Source organism: Aquarana catesbeiana, linkage group LG01 (assembly GCF_042186555.1).
Source record: "Aquarana catesbeiana isolate 2022-GZ linkage group LG01, ASM4218655v1, whole genome shotgun sequence".
Taxonomy (NCBI): domain Eukaryota; kingdom Metazoa; phylum Chordata; class Amphibia; order Anura; family Ranidae; genus Aquarana; species Aquarana catesbeiana.
The window spans coordinates 721,036,473-721,056,457 of record NC_133324.1 but is presented as its reverse complement, the minus strand read 5'-3'; the positions used below and the strand labels follow the sequence as shown (position 1 = coordinate 721,056,457).

General features: G+C 40.9%; 1 protein-coding gene across 2 annotated transcripts in view; it reads left to right on the top strand.

Moving 5' to 3' along the window:
- TBC1D9 (TBC1 domain family member 9) overlaps positions 1-19,985 on the top strand; it is a 119,514-nt gene that overhangs the window by 11,422 nt on the left and 88,107 nt on the right. For both annotated transcript variants that reach the window (XM_073604161.1, XM_073604153.1), the window contains exons 2-6: positions 10,135-10,245; positions 10,804-10,922; positions 11,138-11,366; positions 13,816-14,077; positions 15,176-15,383. In XM_073604161.1, the coding sequence (XP_073460262.1) occupies positions 10,135-10,245; positions 10,804-10,922; positions 11,138-11,366; positions 13,816-14,077; positions 15,176-15,383 (929 nt within the window). The remainder of the gene's footprint in view (positions 1-10,134; positions 10,246-10,803; positions 10,923-11,137; positions 11,367-13,815; positions 14,078-15,175; positions 15,384-19,985) is intronic.

Sequence of the window (19,985 nt, the reverse complement as noted above, 5' to 3'; positions counted from 1 at the left end):
TGAAGTAGTTACAATGATATATACAGTTCTACTAATGCAATGTCAAAGTTGCAAATTGGGTGTGGGAGTTTGTTTTGACCGTGGTTATGAAGGGGTTAAATGTAATACCTTGTAATTTTTATTGGCTAACTTAAATTACAGGAAACCTGAATCTTGGTTTTTCTAAAATGACTAAATAGTGGAGCTTTCTTACACTTCGGAGTATTTTGCATAAAGAAGTGTTGCAATATGGTCTGCATGTGATTTTTGTACTCTAGAGCTATGACCAATGAACACTTCCCTTTTTCACAGGCATCTGACAGCATGACAATAAAGTGACATCAGTACCCGGAAAAGTTTGGCTGCTTTCAGATGGCACAGGTCTATGGAGTAAATGACTCCTTCCCAGTTTGTAACTTCTCCCATTGGCTGCTTCTCTGGTCAATGACACTTGTTTATTTCCCAATGAAAATGTGAACTATACAAACATGTACACTTATCTCTAATTCTGAACTAAAGACATTACTGCTATCCAGGCATTGCTGTTATGCCCTGTACACACGAGCGGATTTTCTGTTGGAAAAAACTTGGATGGTTTTTCCGACGGTATTCCGCTCAAGCTTGGCTTGCATACACACTGTCACACAAGTTCTCTGAACTTTCGACCGTCAAGAATGCAGTGACCTACAACAGTACGACGAGCCAAGAAAATGAAGTTCAATGCTTCCGAGCATGCGTCTCATTGTTTCCGAGCATGCGTAAGAATTTTGTGTGTCGAATTTGTACAGACGATCGGAACTTTTTCCAACCGAAAAATAGAGAACCTGCTCTCAATCTTTTGCTGGCGGAAATTCCGCCAGCAAAAGTCTGATGGAGCATACACATAGTTGGAATTTCCGACCAAAAGCTCACATCGGACTTTTGCTGGGGGAATTTCCGATCGTGTGTACGGGGCATTATACTTTTCCATCCAGATTAACTTTTTTTTATGGTAGTGCACAGTATAGTAAGCCATCTGTCCACAGTGACTTGTAATAAGAATGGCTGCTATGAGACTCTGCTCTTTGCTTATAGTTGCACATTGGACGTATGGGTTCAATTATTGTTCATAATCCCTGATCAGCCATAATCTTAACACCAATCGCTTCTGATTGAGTAGGTTTTCCTTTTTGCTGCCAAAATAGCCCTGACCTGTCAAGTCATGGATGCCACTAAACCTCTTAAGTCATGCTGTGCTATCTGGCACCAAGTCCTCAGTAACAGATCCTTTAAGTCCTGTAGGTTACGAAGTGGGGCCTCCATGGATCAGGCTTGGTTTTTCCAGCACATCCCACATCATGAATGGATTGAGATCTGGAGAATTTGGAGGCGAAGTCAAGACTGTGTTCCTCAAACCATTCTTGAACTATTTTTTTTTTGTAGTATGGCAGGGCATATTATCCTGCTGAAAGAGGCCACGGCCATCTGGAAATACTGTTTTCATGAAGGAGTGTACTTGGTCACCAACCATGTTTAGGTTGGTGGTATGGGTCAAGTACTATCCACATGAATAACAGAACCCAAGGTTATCTACAGAACATTGCCCAAAGCATTATGTAGCCTGTCTGGCTAGCCTCCTTCCTATAGTGCAACCTTCCCCAGGTAAGTGATGCACCCAGTCATCCACCTACTTTAAAAGAAATGTAATTCATCAGACCAGGCCACCTTCTAATATTTCTTTGTGGTCCAGGTCTGATGCTCATGTGCCCATGGTAGGTGCTTTTGGCTGTGGACATGGGTCAACACGGGCATCCGGCCTGGTCAGCGGTTACACAGCCCCATACACAACAAACTGTGATGCCCATTTTTTCTGCTTTCAACACATCTTCAGGAGCAACATGTTTACTTGCTGCCTAATATATCCCACAGATTTTCAGATCTCATTGTGATGAGATAATCAATGTTATTCACTTAAAGCTGAACTTTTTTTATGTTCCCCATGCCGTGGGGCTGGGCCCACACTGCATGGGTTAACTGCTCGTTTTGGTCTATGGGTTTGGAGAGCCAAGATATACTCGGCTAATCGTCTGATGCTCCCAGTCCGAGACTGGTCCCTCCTGCCCCTCCCTCTTCCCCATCTTGTGCGGTGGACTGTTCTGGACATCACATCCACTGATTGGCTCTGGACATGAAGACGTCAGGAACGGCCCACCTCTGGACGTGGGGGCATTCCGTGTCCTTGAGAGTCGAAGGACCAGGTGAGTATAAGCGCTGTGTTCACCCCTATAGAAAACGAGCATTTTACCCATGCAATGTGGGCACAGCACCACTGCATGGGGGGAAAAAAAAACATTTGCTTGGAGTCTGGCTTTAATACATCAGTGGTCATGAAGTTATGGCTGATCGGTGTATAATTGCTGTGCAGCATAATAATACAAATGCTACATAGTGAGCACTAAGGATGAGCCGAACACTCCCTGGTTTGGTTCGCACCAAAACTTGCAAACGGGCAAACCCACCTACCCTTCCTTAAGAGTACACCATGATCCTATTGAACCACCACCCCATCTCCGTGTCTATCTCGTTCACAATCTCCCACAGTCCTGGAGATTAGACCCCCTCTCTGCTCACAGACCCTTCTATTGCAGAAGAGGTTAAGCTCTGCATTAAACAATACTTCACAAAAAACAAACCTACTGACACCTCCCCAGTCATTACCTGGGAATCCCGCAAATGTGTAATACGGGGAATCCTTATTGCAGCAGGCATCAAATGAAAATGGGAGAAAAAGAAACATATCCTGTAACTTGCCACTCAAATTCAAAAGTTGGAGTGTGCACATAAACGCACACAAGCTGCAAACACCCTACACACCCTCGTAAGAACCAGGACCGAACTTCTGGAAATTCTTGGCAAACAACTTAAACGCAAATACATCCTATCTCAAAAGGTTTACTATGAATACGGTAATAAAATTGGAAAGTTATTAGCTAGAGCCCTACAAGCTAAGAGAGCTGCCTCCACGATACACTCCTTGACAGATGCATCGGGCTGTAAAATTAATTTATCCCCTGACAAGCAATTTGTCGACTATTGCTCACAACTATATAACCTACCCCCAACGGACCCGTCAAAAAACACTACATCAAGGACACAGTTAATTACTGATTTCTTAACACAATATAGTCCCACCCCACTATCAAACACCCTGGATCAAGATCTAGACGGCCCTCTGACAGGAAAAGAAGCCGAACTGGCTCCAAACCAATTGAAACCGGGCAAAAGCCTGGGCCCAGACGGACTGACAGTGGGATATATATCTATCTATCTATCTATCATTCTATTCTATTCTATCCCACATAGCAGTAATTCCGAAACCAGGGCAAGACACCTCGCTGGTCACCAACTATAGACCAATCTCATTACTGAACATGGACCTTAAGTGGTTTGCCAAAATGCTAGCCTCCCCTTGCTCCCCCAGCTGGTTTGTCTTGACCAAGTGGGTTTTATTCCAGGTAGGGAAGCAAGGCCATTAACATCCACCTCTGGCTCACATCCAATCACTGCCAGGGGTTTCTTCTTTCTCTCGATGCAGAAAAGGCATTTGATAGAGTGGCTTGGAACTACATGACGGAAGCATTAAAGTCCATTGGTTTTCCATACCAAATGCTAAACTTTATACTCACACTCTACTCCAATCCCACAGCCAGAGTCCGCGTAAATGGCCACCTATCGAATGGAACTCTCCAAGGAATGCCCCCTATCCCCACTAATCTTTATCCTTACCCTTGAACCAGTACTAAGACACATTAGAGCGAACCCAGATATCAAAGGAATCGAAATGGGCCAACACACCTACAAACTAGCCGCCTTTGCAGACGACATCCTGCTTTTCCTTACTGAACCACTTACGACAATCCCAAACTTACTTAGACTTCAGCATGTTTAAAGCTCTAACCAACCTACAAATCAATTTTACAAAATCCAACAACACCCTTCACATCACTTTACCATTAGACACCTGCCGACAATGCCAATCAAACTTCCCCTTTAAGTGGAATAAACATGCAATAACGCATTTAGGAATCCAGCTTTCCTCACAAACCTTTACTCTAACTACAGTGGGGCAAAAAAGTATTTAGTCAGCCACCAATTGTGCAAGTTCTCCCACTTAAAAATATGAGGCCTGTAATTGTCATAGGTATACCTCAACTATGAGAGACAAAATGTGGAAACAAATCCAGACAATCACATTGTCTGTCTGATTTTTGAAAGAATTTATTTGCAAATTATGGTGGAAAACTAAGTATTTTGTCAATATCAAAAGTTCATCTCAATACTTTGTTATATATCCTTTGTTGGCAATGACAGAGGTCAAACGTTTGCTGTAAGTCTTCACAAGTTTGTCACACACTGTTGCTGGTATGTTGGCCCATTCCTCCATGCAGATCTCCTCTAGAGCAGTGATGTTTTTGGGCTGTCGCTGGGCAACACGGACTTTCAACTCCCTCCAAAGGTTTTCTATGGGGTTGAGATCTGGAGACTAGCTAGGCCACTCCAAGACCTTGAAATGCTTCTTACGAAGCCACTCCTTCGTTGCCTGGGCAGTATGTTTGGGATCATTGTCATGCTGAAAGACCCAGCCACGTTTCATCTTCAATGCTTTAGCTGATGGGAGGAGGTTTGCACTCAAAATCTCACGATACATGGCCCCATTCATGTACACTGATCAGTCGTCCTGTTCCCTTTGCAGAGAAACAGCCCCAAAGCATGATGTTGCCACCCCCATGCTTCACAGTAGGTATGGTGTTCTTTGGTTGCAACTCAGCATCCTCTCTCCTCCAAACACGATGAGTTGTGTTTCTACCAAACAGTTCTACTTTGGTTTCATCTGATCATATGACATTCTCCCAATCCTCTTCTGGATCATCCAAATGCTCTCTAGAAAACCTCAGACGGGCCCGGACATGTACTGGCCTAAGCAGGGGAACACGCCTGGCACTGCAGGATCTGAGTCCCTGGCGGCGTAGTGTGTTACTGATGGTAGCCAAATAAATTCTTTCAAAAATCAGACCATGTGATTGTCTGGATTTGTTTCCACATTTTGTCTCTCATAGTTGAGGTATACCTATAATGACAATTACAGGCCTCATAAAAAAAAATATATATATGAGAACTTGCACAATTGGTGGCTGACTAAATACTTTTTTGCCCCACTGTACATATGCAACATCATAGAGAACCTGAAGTCATGGTCCACAGGACTTTTCTCTTCTCTTGGTTTGGCAGAGCCGCTATTATTAAAATGAACGTTCTACCCCAAATTCTATACATACTACAAACTGTCCCTATTAAACTTTCAACCACATTCTTCTCAACATATCAGAAAGCTTGTACAGATTTCATTTGGAGCACATCGTGTCCGAGATTAAGCTACTCCAGACTTACCTTCCCTAAACTCAAAGGAGGTATAGGTCTCTCAGACCTACGAAAATACCACCAAGCCTGCCATTTGTCCAGAATTATAGACTGGAACATTCACTCCAAGGTTAAAGCTTAGGTTCAGCTGGAACATTTCATGTCCTCTATCCCGCTGTTTCAAACCCCATGGATAGCCCCAAAACACACCCCGCTGAATTGCAAAAATCACCCACTCATTCACCCTACGTTAATTTCCTTCTGTGAAACTTGCCGCAAACATAAAATATATCCTCGCTACTAGGCCCCATGACTCATTACGCCACAACCCAGACTTTTCACCAGGAACCTCCACATCCTTTCTAACAGAATCGTGACCACACCACACTGTTCGAGCAGAACGTTTCTTCGAAAAAGGCCACCTCATCCCCCAATCCAAGCTAGATACACTGATGGCAAATGGCACATTTCCTTTTTGGACATACGTGCAAATCAGACACTGTCTTGACAAACCTAAACCAAGACCTGACTGGTCGAGACAACTCGCCCCCTTCGAATCTTTATGCTTAAAAACAGAACCCCAATGTCGCTTAATCTCCTACATACACTTTGCTATTCACAGGCCAAAATCCCAAATCTAACTGAGCCAGCCGTAGATGGGAACTAGAACTCTCAATCGATCAGATCAAGACTGGAGATTATATATATATATATATACACATACACACAAAGGAGCAGTTAATGTGTATAGACAAGAGAATGCATTCAAAATATTCTCAAGATGGTATAGAACACCCCTTGGGCTACACAAAATCTATCCTTCACTTGCCTCAAACTGTTGGAGATGTGAGGAGGGTCTGGGATCCCTTTTACATATTTGGTGGACATGTCCTAAATTACAAACTTTCTGGAAAGGGAGGGTCACCAACTGACTAACCGGATAACCACTTACACGCTCGAAATATTCACCAGTGCAATTCTTACTACACTACTCCACGAACGCCGCTTACCCTCGCTCACTCGCCATGCAAATGTTAAATACAGCGATGATGTGCATTCCAGCTAAATGGCACTCCCCAGAAACGCCGTCTGTAGCAGACTGGTTTAGACGCATACAAAAAAAACACAGAAATGGAGGAACTGGTAAATCAAGCAAAAGACACCCCCTCTAAATTTAGCAAACATTGGTCTTGCTGGTTACGCTTTATCACGACAGATTAATACAAACAAGCTCTGACCTGAAAAGGCCTCGGGTGCTGTGGCGGGGTGGCAAACTGGGTAATGCTCCGGGCTTTCCCCCTCAACCATCCTCTCCAGCATTATACCAGAAAGCAATCCAATATCTTCTAATCACCCTCCCTGATTCCACCCCTCCTCCCCATCACTCTCCTAACACTAACCCTTTATCCAAATATCTCAGATCCCCACACCAGAATATAGATGCAAGACCCGCTATAGAAACAATTACATATCATACCACCTGTTGATATCTGAAAGAACAAAGACACATTGAATTTTATTAGACCATTTGCCTATTACACAGTGATATACGTTCTCTTATTTCATTTGCATTCTATCTTGAACAAACATATTGTTCCATCCATATGTTTAGCACAGCGGCTGCGCCCGCGTTTGTGCTCTTATCTGCTTTGTCTTTCATATTTTCAATAAAAACTTTATAAAAGAAGAAAGAAATATAGGGCAGAGTGGGTAATAAGTTCTCTGACAGGTGGAAGAACTTCAGGTAAGTGTGACTGCCTTTCATCAATCCCCCTAGCCTCCCAAGCCTTCCTCTCTAGCTAAACAGGCTTTTCTGCATGTTCACCAACCAGGCCTAAGAAACCTTTTCTATTATAACCCGCTTTCAATCGTTAAGGCACTCATCAATGAAAGCCTAAAAATGACCTTCTTTTAGGTGCAGCAAATAAATTCGTACCCTCAGAAGAATCCTGGAAACGTTACTTAACCACTTCAATATCTGCCCATAGTAATATGACGTCTGCAGGTGGGATTTCCCATCCTGGGCGGGCATCATATGATGTCCTCAGCTTCGCGTCGGCATAAGGGGCGCGTGCTGACGCATGTGCCTAGCAGCCGCAATGTCTGCCGGGCAACCGCGATTGCTCGTGACAGAGCAGGAACATGGATCTGTGTATGTAAACGCAAGGATCCATGTCCTGTCAGGGAAGAGGAGACAGATCTTTATGTTTCTAGTATATAGGAACACCGTGCTCCCCTAATGGACGGGCCACCCCTGGTTAGCTCTGTGGTGACCAGAACAGGATTATTTGCTGTGATTCCACCCATACCTTCTTTACGGGGTTAAAGCTGAACGCAAATTAATGTAACTCATACATCAGTCAATGTTTTCATTAAATACAAAGCGAGTTGGTATTTGAATTTGACTTGACATCAGCTATTTTCTGGGGGGGCAGCACAAGGAGTCAGTCAGGTGTGTTGCAGTACAAGGAGCACACTGATCGGAGGATAAAGAAGAGTGCCAGAGTTGAGAATATCAGTGTGCTGAAAAACGGGTCCCCTCCCCTGCCTGGCAGGTCTTGTAGTGGAGCTGTGTGACTCTCAGGGCTGAAGTGCATTTTGTGTGTGTGTGTATATACTGTATAACTGTTTGTAGAGCAGATTTAAAGCAGACCTTCTATGAAAACAAAAGGCTTACTGTATTGTCAGTCACCCACCTACCAAACACAAATGGCATGGGAAAAAAGATATTGCATAAAGAATGAAAAATGCTTGCCTCAGACCCGGGTTCGAGGAGGCATAGGTGATGACACCATGCCTTACTGCTGCCTCCCAGGAAGGCTGGGGGCTCAAAATCTCATGAGAATGTACTCCAGGCCACTGCAGTGCACAGAAGGTGGTTGGGGAGCAGCTGATTACACTTTGTAGCATTGCAAACAATCATCCCAGGCAAGCAAAGGGCCTGTAATGGAAGAAGGAATCCTGTGCAGCTGTATCACAGTTGGCTCCAAGAATTCTTGTTTATTTAATACTTGTGTATGCAATTTCTAAATGAATCCTTAGATTGTTAGCCCTTATGAGCAGGGCCCTCTTAACCCTCTTGTATTTATTGTAACTGTCCCTTTTTTATATTGTAAACTGTTGGTCCTATATAAATCCTGTATAATAATGTTAACTTCCCTTAGCACAAACTATATATTTACACTTTTTTTTCTTCCAAGAATTTTTCTTCAACATTCACTTTTTTTTTTTTTTTTTTTTTTTTTTTTTTTTTTTTTTTTTTTTTTTTTTTTTTTTTTTTTGCAATATATAAAATGCTCTTTAAAATCTTTGTGGTCTAATCGCTTCAGGCACAGGCATACGCATTGATAATGATATGCCACATAAACACATTTTATAGAGCTGATGAAGTAGATGCAGTCTGTCTACCTAGATACCGTCTACTTAAAGCAGAAACCATTTATTGATCTCTGTTAAAAAGAGCAGCATGTGAACATTAGCTATCCGTTGATCATAGATGATTTGCTTGCTCATGTAACCTTGCTGACATTGCTTTTATGATCATTTACTTTCTAGGACAGCATTTATAGCAATGCAAGTAATTTCTCTTACAGCGATGTAGTGAATGAACACTTTTGAAACTGTGGTTAATTACTCTGTAAGTTGTGTAGCAAGTGTTATTCCTTATGTGAATGCAGCCTAAAATAGTATTCCCTAACAGAAACAGATTTTGTAAAATAGACATTAAAGTGGAATTTAAAAGTGGACCCTGCAGTAAAGGTACATAAAAAAGAAAGGCTCCACTAGTGTAATAATGTGCTTTGACAATATTACACTAGTGCTGCCTTTCTTTATGTACCCATGAATGTGTACCTTTACTGCAAGAACTGTGAAGTGGATTGACTTATTAAGGAACCTTTGAACAACTGATTCTTATGGCTTACTAGCCTAACCATGAGAGTGGTAGACCATTCTATTTAGTGAGTTTCTACTTGATAGGAGCGGGTCTGATGTGACACACATGGTAGTGGATATCTACGGTTGTTTTCCTAATTGGGATATCACTGGGAACTATTAGATTTTCTTCATTGGTCAAAAAGGACTGTTACTGGACTTATTTATTTTTTTGTTTCCCGTTCTATTTTTTTTTTCACATCGTGTATGTGTGTGTGTGTGTGTGTGTGTGTGTGTGTGTGTGTGTGTGTGTATATATATTTATATTTAATTTTTTACTGGTTTTGATAAAATGCATATATAACCCAATTCATTGTTCAATAAAACCATTAGTGCAAATCCCAACATATGCTATTATTCCAAAAATATCTGCAATCCACCCCTCAATAGGATTGGCACTCACTCGTCCAAGTAAACCTTCCAACGGGGACATTTGTTCCTGTGACAGATGTCACACTGGAAAGATATCATCTCACTTCCTGCTGCAGGAAGTAAAGAAACAGGAAAAAAAAAAAGACTGATTGCATTTCTAACCCTCCCCTACTCTATCAAATTTGGGGGAAAAAGGCATTTGTGGCTTATTTTAGCACTGTTTGGTTTTATACAATTTTAACTGGTTCTTTACTTATGCCAAGATATTTATGTACTCTTATGTCCCTTCTGAATTACAATCAGTAGTTACCTTGTTCTCTTGAAAAACAGCATGTATACAATAAGTGGTTTATATCAACTGTCGCAGTTTGATAAGCATGATTTATTTCCAATTATCTTATTACTAATCTCTAAGTTGAGATTGTTGCTTATGGATTCCTTGTTAATTTTCAGGTTTATTGGTTGGGACACTTGATGTTGTTTTGGACTCAAGTGCAAGAGTGGCACCTTATCGCATCCTTTATCAGACTCCAGACTCCCTTGTGTACTGGACTATTGCTTGTGGTAAGCTGCACATCATATTCTCTAGATATTTTTTCTAAAAATTGCTAAGGCTTGTATAGTACGGGTTATAGTAGAAGCCATCTCCTGCGGACTACAGATATGGCCCCCTTGTATGATGACAGCGACCACATATTTGCTGTACTTAAAAGTCAGCAGGGCACAATGCTTGGCTACCTAAATAAATCAGAGTGGATGAATGTTCAGGCACAACATGACTGTCTTCTGAGCATTTAGGTTGGACCAACCTTGATTTCTAATGGTTCCTCTGGGATCGGTGTCCAATAAAAAACAATGAATCAATTGATTGTCTTGTCTGTGGGCTACATCAAGCCTGAATACTGACAGTCTTGGTTTGGAATAACTTAGTCTGTTAATCTAGGCTTTTTGGTACAGTTGTTTTACACTGGCTTTACACTTTACATTTGTAATTTAAAATATACTTTAAATGTTTTTTATCTTTTCGATAGGCTCCATTTAGCTTGTACAATTACGCATTCCAATATTAACAAATGTGACAATGAAGATGATGCAATAATTTTGAATCTCTCTTGTGTCCAGGTGGTTCTCGGAGGGAGGTGACTGAGCACTGGGAATGGCTTGAAGTTAACTTGCTGCAAACGCTCTCCAGTTTTGAAAATGAAAATGACATTACCACATTTGTTAGAGGAAAGATACAGGTAGTTTTATTTATATGACTATATCTCTATAATAGCAAAAATAACATAATGCAACATTTTGATTCAAACTGTGGTGCTCCGGGGAAAATTATAGATGTCAGTGGGCTGATCTGCTCAGCAGTATTTTGACTGTGACTGCTGTACAAAGGTTTCCAAACTAATTGTGTAAGCAAGAAATAACTACAGCTATTTTATTTTTATTGTTGTTTTTATAGGGTATCGTTGCAGAGTATAATAAAATTAATGATGTTAAAGAAGATGATGATACAGACAAGTTTAAAGAGGCAATTGTAAAGTTCCACAAGCTTTTTGGTATGCCAGATGAAGAGAAATTGGTGAATTACTACTCTTGCAGTTACTGGAAGGGCAGAGTTCCACGGCAAGGATGGATGTACCTGAGCATCAATCATCTTTGTTTCTATTCCTTCCTGCTGGGAAAAGAAGGTAATCTTAAAAAAAAAAAAAAAAAAAAAAAATGCCTATACATAAATCGTTTCAAATTAGTGCAGCCACTTTTTTTGAAAACTGACAATTTTTATTGATTTTCAAAAATTTACAACATAGGAAAAAACTTATCATTTGTATACAGCATATATCTGACTAGCTATCAAATATACATTAAAGCCAGTGATACAACTCGGTCAGGACGTGCAATGCATATATCCATAGGCAGTCTGTGGTATCGTCAAGTTGGTCGGATAGTATTCAGAGTTGCTGTGGCACAACCGAGTTCACCCTGTATAAGTGCTTCTGGAGGAGGTAAAGAGCATAGTGAGAAGGTTAGAAAAGGTCAGAAAAGCGAGAGCGGGGGGAGTGGGAAAGAAAGGGTGGGGGAGGACGACCAACCGCTCCAAGGGCTCTGCTCCGCCCAGAGTCTCCCAACACAATCACTGGCGACCCCCTCGAGGTCAGGGATCCTTGGGGTATTGGATAGTGGGGATCTCCAGCATAACCCATGGTTCCCACAGTCGATTGTGTGTATCGAGTGTTGTTTAGGGAGGCTGTCAGATACTCCATCCTTTTTAACATCTGATTCTAGAGTGCAGTTCGAACAGTGTGGGGGAGGGTTCCCTCCTTTTCCATTTCAGAGCTACCAAGCATCTCGCTGCTGTTAGCACCTGGGCTAAGAGCTTTTTAGACAGTTTGGAAAAGGAGGGGGGTGGAAGGCCCAGAAGAAAAGTTTTCAGGTTGAATGGCACCCAAGAGTCAAAGATGGAGTGCAGTAAAGAATGTACCATTCACCAATAGGGGGTGATTAGAGGGCAGGTCCAATAGGTATGATATAGCGTCACCGTTTCTTTACTACAGCGGGAATCAGCAGAGGGATATATGGAGTGGAGCAGGTCTGGGGTTTGGTACCAGTGGAGTAAAATCTTGTATTGATTTTCTTTATAGAGCGTACAAATGGAGCTCTTGGAGGCCTGTGACCATATGAGCTGCCATATCTTCAAGGGTATATCCTCACCCAGGGCCTGCTCCCACTTACGCATATAGGCATGTCGAGGTCCTGTTGGTTGTTTGTTTTTTTTTTGTTTTTTTTTTTTTTATAGGCCTAGATGTATTTATGACAATGTAACGCACGTAAAAACAAAGAATAAATTTGAAAACGTTAATTGCTACTTTTTTAAGAAATTAAAATGCCCAGAAGGTGTGAATCCCAACAATCAAGCATAGTTCTTGTTTTACCTTTGATACACTTGTAACTTTTTTTATAGAACATTAGTACAGTTACAATGCACCACTGCAAATATGCCTTTCAGTTCGAACAAATGTAACAGTAAATGTACCAAATGCAGGGCAAAAACAGGTACACTTTAATGTCAGACCCACCCAACAGCTGCACATATTCACCTTTTCTTCACTCCCCATGCTCCACCACAATTACAGGTGTATTCTATGTTGTATGCCCATTCACCTGTATTCACGTCTATATGCATAAGCCTTAACGAAGTGTAAGGTCATCACAGCAGCCTGAAACCCCAACAAACACTTGGATAACATGTTTGCTGCTTTGCTTTTGTACATTATTATGTATTTGTATGTGGTTGATCAGCTTGATAACCATGGAAAGCCCCACATCGTGAAGGTCCTTTCATTGTGTATAGGATAAAAAAAAGACTAGTAAAAACTACTAAATGCACACATATTTGCAGGAAAAAAAAATGTGCATCTATTATGCTTTGCATAGGATCCTGTAAAGAATTGCACGCACAATCAGTGAATTGTGGGTGAAATTCCAGGCTCCTGAAGACTCTTCCTCTAGCTTTATATGCGTACGAAGATACAGGTTTTCAGTTGGAGAACTGGAGGAAGTGTCAATGGACTATGCTTACCGAACTTATGAGGAGTTGGCTTTAAGTCGGATTGAAAGTCAAAATTTTGTGTAACGACTACTATATAGGCCTATTTGCAATCTATCTTGCAACCATGTTGCATTTTTGTTTGCAATAATTGTTTCTCTAATTTGGGCTTTCTTTAATATGCCTGTCCTTTTTTAAGTTTAAGTTGAGGCTCAAACTGAGAGCACCCATGAAGAATCAATGTATATGACAAGAGTCCTATAAAGCATGGAAACTCAACTACAGTTTGGATAGACAGTTATGTTCTTTATATTGAATATCTTTACCTCTACTGGGAGAACCAGATTAGAGGTCAGGGTTTGTTTGTTTACTTTTTTAAAGTTACTGCTCCATCTTGTCCATACTGGAATCATGAATCCATTATACAGAGTGCTTGTTTCACTAACAAAGCTTAGGAAGATGCAGTAGCATGGTCTATTTTGATCATGCTATTAGGCCACTGCTAACAATTACATTTGTCACTGACCTCTAACCTTCAGGCAATGACAGTGATGTTTTTTCTTCTGACATGCTGTCATATATTTCTCTTTCAGCCAAGCTGGTGATCCGTTGGGTGGATATAACGCAGCTGGAAAAGACGGCCACCCTGATTCTTCCTGACATGATTAAAGCCAGCACCCGGTCTAGCGAACATTTCTTCTCCGTCTTTCTCAACATCACAGAGACGTTCAAATTAATGGAGCAGCTTGCCAACATGGCTATGAGGCAGCTTCTGGACAATGAAGGCTTTGAGCAGGACCGCTCTCTTCCCAAACTGAAAAAGAAATCTCCCAAAAAAGTATCTGCCCTAAAACGGTAAGGGAAAGTTGCAAAGTTAGGGTCATATTTTACAGACCTTCCTTCTGTATAAAGCATATTTGCTGGGTCGACAAAATGAGTACAGTTAAGCTAATACATACATCTGAACCAATCCTATGATCCTGTTCTACTGTTAACATCAGAGTTCTTCTTTGACCTTTGATACACTTATAACTTATTTAACCATTAGTAAAAAAAAATGAAATGTAAAGGTGGCCATGCAAATAGCGATTTGTGTGGGTACAAGTAATCCATAAGCAAGCAATTCATCATCAAAATTTTGAGTGCAACACACATAGCATTGTTTTGTGCTTTGCTTTTGCCTAAAAATATTGATCATAAATGTAAATGATCAATTAAATGTATCTGTATTTGTTTCAACAGTCAGAATTGATAGACAAAATTCTGCCATGGCCAAGTTGACATTGATCAAAAGCTTTCTATATAGTTGAACAGGAGGTCTCTGGTTTGTGTGTGGGGTTTTTTTTTTTTTTTTTTTTTTTTTTTTTTTTTTTTTTTTTATATTAAATTTGTGGTTGCACCAAATTACCAATTGAGTGATTGTTGTTATATCTGTGTAACCACCATTGGACTTTTAGGCCCCTTTCACATGGATGCCCTCTTTTCCGTCTCAGCAGGGGATACATTGACTTATCCCCTGCTGAGCTGGAGGAGAATGGAAAGCTGATGGAGGAAAAACAAACCCATGTAATCACTATGGGTTGCTAGATATTGGCGGATGTATATGTCTTTCTACATCCAACCACATTTGGTCAGGGCTACAAAAGCAGACCTGTATGCAAACTTATTGTATTCAGTCCAACAAATATGAACAGACTGGCTGGCTGTAAACAAACACCTATCCACTTGCATATCACCCATAGGGATTCCATATATTTTGTTCTTGTTCTAGTTAAAAATGGACTTCTGGAACAACGGCATGAAAGGGGTCTAAAGCAGATTCATTTTTGGTGGTGGTCCTGCTAGGAATCGGCATCTTCTATATAGCCCCTTTGTCTAAATCAGACCCTTCGTAAAACATGTATATTTACATCAAATTTACTCCTAACAAACTGGTTTGTTTGTGTATTGCAGAGATTTAGATGCTCGAGCCAAGAGCGAACGATATCGTTCCCTCTTCCGCCTCCCCAAAGATGAGAAGCTAGATGGACATACAGACTGTACTCTATGGACACCATTCAGTAAAAGACATATTGTGGGCCAGATGTTTGTATCCACCAATTACATCTGCTTCACTAGTAAAGAAGAGAACCTGTGCAGCCTAATCATTCCACTGAGAGAGGTGCGTCTTTGTGTATTTATATAGTTGTGACAATGTGCAGTCACTCAGCGCTGACCTTTTCTAAGCCATCCATGTAATTAGGTTCTTCACCCCCTCTGTCTAGAAATGAGTCATTTTACAGAATTTTCTAGCCCATTTAATGCCAGTCTAAGTAATTTTATGCAAATTTTCCCTGTCTGTTGGACCTAATTACTTACTCTATTAACCGAACAGCAAGAAAGGGATGTAAACATACTGTAGATATGCTGCAGCCCTTCACCACCTCCTTCGCCAACAACCTGTTCATTGTCAGCAGATCTTGCAAGATGATTCCACTTGGGTGGGTGTGTGTGTGGTGTGTGTGGGTTTTTTTTTTTTATAAAAAATATGAATAATCATTTAGAGCGTGAATGTTAATCTAGTGAATCCTGGAATTTAAGTGGCTCAAGGCAAGGATAATTATTTCCTTTGCTGAAATATTATTGAACTTGTTAATTATCCTTTTTGAATGTCAACAAGCTTCCAGGAGAAATTTTTGCAAGATGTTTTCATTATTGAAGCATCAGTTGATTCAAAACAGTTTTCACTTATAGACAGTTACCAGAATTTTTAATCGTCTCCGTGCATTTTTATGGCTCCCAGGGAATCTAACACCTGTTTCAAGGGGCTTACTCTGTTGCTGTTTTGAGTGTTTACTTTTTTTATGGTGTGAAGAATGCATCTGAAGGGGTTAAATCTTACAAATGAGGTGGAGTCTCACCCCACGATTGCGGAGCGACTGACGGAAAGTGAAGGATGCGGATACACCCGTGGCTCTGGGATTGGAGGGAGGTTGGAGCGAAGGGAGGGAGGAAAAGAGAGGGTCCTGGAGAACCCCATCCATGCTACTATATTAGATGGATTATGAGGTGCCCAGTCAGCCTAGAAAGAGTACACTACGATCAAAGATTACATCAATAAGATTTAAACTAAAAATAATTGGTGCACTAATATCACACTATGATGAAGCACAGTGCCACCCATTAAACATGGAAATTTGTGACAGTGTATCAAAAGTAAAAAACCAAACTGTCAGTTACATATATATTCAAGGCAAATATATAAATTCAATACAAAATACAATGTGGATCTTCTATAACAGAATCTAAAAATCCAATAGTGATTAAACTCCTGTGCAATACCCATTCACCTCACAAACTAGGCACAAAAAGTCTCTGCATTTCTTGCATACATCTGCCGATCAAACGGACTCCAATCTCCGGTGAAATCAGTAGGGCTCTTTAAACCCCTTTTGCATATTCTTACTCCTTGACACAAAATGTTCCTTTCAACATGGGTCCCGGGTCTCAGAAAAAGAAATAAACAATAGCGCAATATTGCTGGAAACAACTGGGCTAAATAGGCTAAAAATGGATACTCACATGTGCCCAAGTAAAGTGAGCGTGTTAGTAACAGTCAGACTCGTAGGCTTACTCCTCCTCACAGCCCCTACGTGTATCGCACACACTAGGGTGACGTCACTGGCTGCTCCTCCCTGTAGATGGCACTGTGCTTCGTCATAGTGTGATATTGGCGCACCAATTATTTTTAGTTTATGTACTGTATTAGTGTAAGATCACTTTATTGGTTGCTGCTGTTATCTTTTTTTACAATTTTTTTTTTTTCACTTTTTAGTTTTAATCATACCAGCGCTTTAGTTATTATTAATAATAGTATCAATAAGATTTATTTCATATAATGCTAGAGGTCGCAACACTTCAACAAAAAGGCATGGGTAATTAAAGGAGCTTAAACGGTACAAAGCAGGAATAGTGTTCCTACAGGAGATGCATATATCCCATGAGGACAATATAAGGTTGTTCTCAAGAGACTATCCAACTTGGTACTATGGTGACTCTCTAACAAGAAGAGCAAAGGGAGTAGCTATTGGATTGGCCAAGGGTACACAGTTCATATTGAAGGAAAGGATGACAGACTCGGAAGGACGATGCCTCTTTTTAAGAGGTAAATTATACGATATGGAATGCACCTTGGCAAATATCTATTGCCCCAATAAGAATCCAACATATTTTTTGAGACCGGTTATGGGGAAACTAATGGATTTCAAAAAAGGAAGTGTGATTATGACAGGTGATTTTGAATTTTTGTATGAATACAAAGTTGGATAGTATGTCCCGGGCACAGGAGACTAGGAAGGTACAATTGAAAGCAATAACAAAGAAATTGTTTCCATGTCAACTCTTGGATATATGGAGAGTGCAGCATCTTAAGACCCAGGACTATACGTTCCACTCCCCTGTGCATGCAATGTACTCAAGAACTGATTATATAATGGTTGAACACAGGATATTAGAATGGGTGTTTTAAGACGAGCATCCAAATAACAACATTGTCAGACCATTCCCCTGTGATCATGGAAATGGTGATACCAGGGGCCCAAAGACAGCCATATACATGGAGATTAAATGAAGATCTAATACAGGACTTAGATGAAGAAGAGAAAATAAAGGAAGAATTAGAACATTATTTTAAAATAAATTACACTAAGAAGGTAACAGGAGCTACACTCTGGGAGGCCCAAAAGGCCTATATTAGGGGTATTTTGATGGCAATAGGATTGAGAGGGGGAGAGGGAAAAAAAGATGGAAGTATTAATAAAGGAAATCCATGAATTGGAACAAAGGCATAACAAAGGGAGCAGGGGAATGGTATCAGGCACCGGCCAAAAAAAAGAGATGAATTAAAAGAAGTGCTCGAGCAAGAGACTAGAAGGGATTTCACCAGAGTTGCAAAGGAGAGATGTGTATGGGGAAACATCTGGCAAGACTGAGGGAAAAAAACATTAAATTTTATATTGAAAAAGTACAGAGTAGTAATGGGGAGATAATATATCCAACAACAGAAATAGCAAAAGTGTTCCAGCATTATTATGGATCTCTAAATTCAATAAAACAAGAAGGGCAACCAGAAAAGATAAGAGTTCCTAAAAAAAAAAAAAAAAAAATGCCAGAATACCCCAAATAGATGAAAATAAGCGTAGTATATTGGAAGCACCCATAACAGAAGAAGAGATCAATAGGGCTCTAAAAGAATCAGCAAAAGGAAAAAGCCCAGGCTCAGATGGGTTTATGACCTATTTAATACAAAATTCAAATTACCGTAAACTTGGCTATATGTATATAGTGGGGATGGAAAGTAAGTATTCAGCAGACCCACTTAAATTTTTCACTCTGTTATATTGCAGCCATTTGCTAAAATCATTTAAGTTTACTTTAATGTAAGTTTTTCACACCTGGATTTGGGGATCCTCTGCCATTCCTCCTTGCAGATCCTCTCCAGTTCTGTCAGGTTGGATGGTAAACGTTGGTGGACAGCCTTTTTTAGGTCTCTCCAGAGATGCTCAATTGGGTTTAAGTCAGGGCTCTGGCTGGGCCATTCAAGAACAGTCACGGAGTTGTTGTGAAGGCACTCCTTTGTTATTTTAGCTGTGTGCTTAGGGTCATTGTCTTGTTGGAAGGTAAACCTTCGGCCCAGTCTGAGGTCCTGAGCACTCTGGAGAAGGTTTTCGTCCAGGATATCCCTATACTTGGCCACATTCATCTTTCCCTCGATTGCAACCAGTCGTCCTGTCCCTGCAGTTGAAAAACGCCCCCACAGCATGATGCTGCCACCACCATGCTTCACTGTTGGGACTGTATTGGACAGGTGATGAGCAATGCCTGGTTTAATCCACACATACCGCTTAGAATTAAGGCCAAAAAGTTCTATCTTGGTCTCATCAAACCAGAGAATCTTATTTCTCACCATCTTAGAGTCCTTCAAGTGTGTGTTTGGTGTTTTTTTTTTTTTTTTTTTTTGCAAACTCCATGCTGGCTTTTTATGTGTCTTGCACTGAGGAGAGGCTTCCATCGGGCCACTCTGCCATAAAGACCCGACTGGTGGAGGGCTGCAGTGATGGTTGACTTTCTACAACTTTCTCCCGACTGCATCTCTGGAGCTTCGCCACAGTGATCTTTGGGTTCTTCTTTACATCTCTCACCAAGGCTCTTCTCCCCCGATAGGTCAGTTTGGCCAGACGGCCAGCTCTAGGAAGGGTTCTGGTCATCCCAAACATCTTCCATTTAAGGATTATGGAGGCCACTGTGCTCTTAGGAACCTTAAGTGCAGCAGATTATATAAATTTTTTTTTTTTTTTTTTTTAAACCTTTGGCCAGATCTGTGCCTTGCCACAATTCTGTCTCTGAGCTCTTCAGGCAGTTCCTTTTTGACCTTCTGATTCTCATTTTCTCTGACATGCACTGTGAGCTGTAAGGTCTGTGTGGTGTAAGGTGTGTGGTTTTCCTAATCAAGTCCAATCGGTATAATCAAACACAGCTGGACTCAAATGAAGGTGTAGAACCATCTCAAGGATGATCAGAGGAAATGGACAGCACATGAGTTACAGCAAAGGGTCTGAATACTTGGGACCATGTGATATTACATTACAAAAAAATTTCTGCTGCACTTAAGGTTCCTAAGAGCACAGTGGCCTCCATAATCCTTAAATGGAAGATGTTTGGGACGACCAGAACTCTTCCTAGAGCTGGAAGTCTGGCCAAACTGAGCTATCGGGGGAGAAGAGCC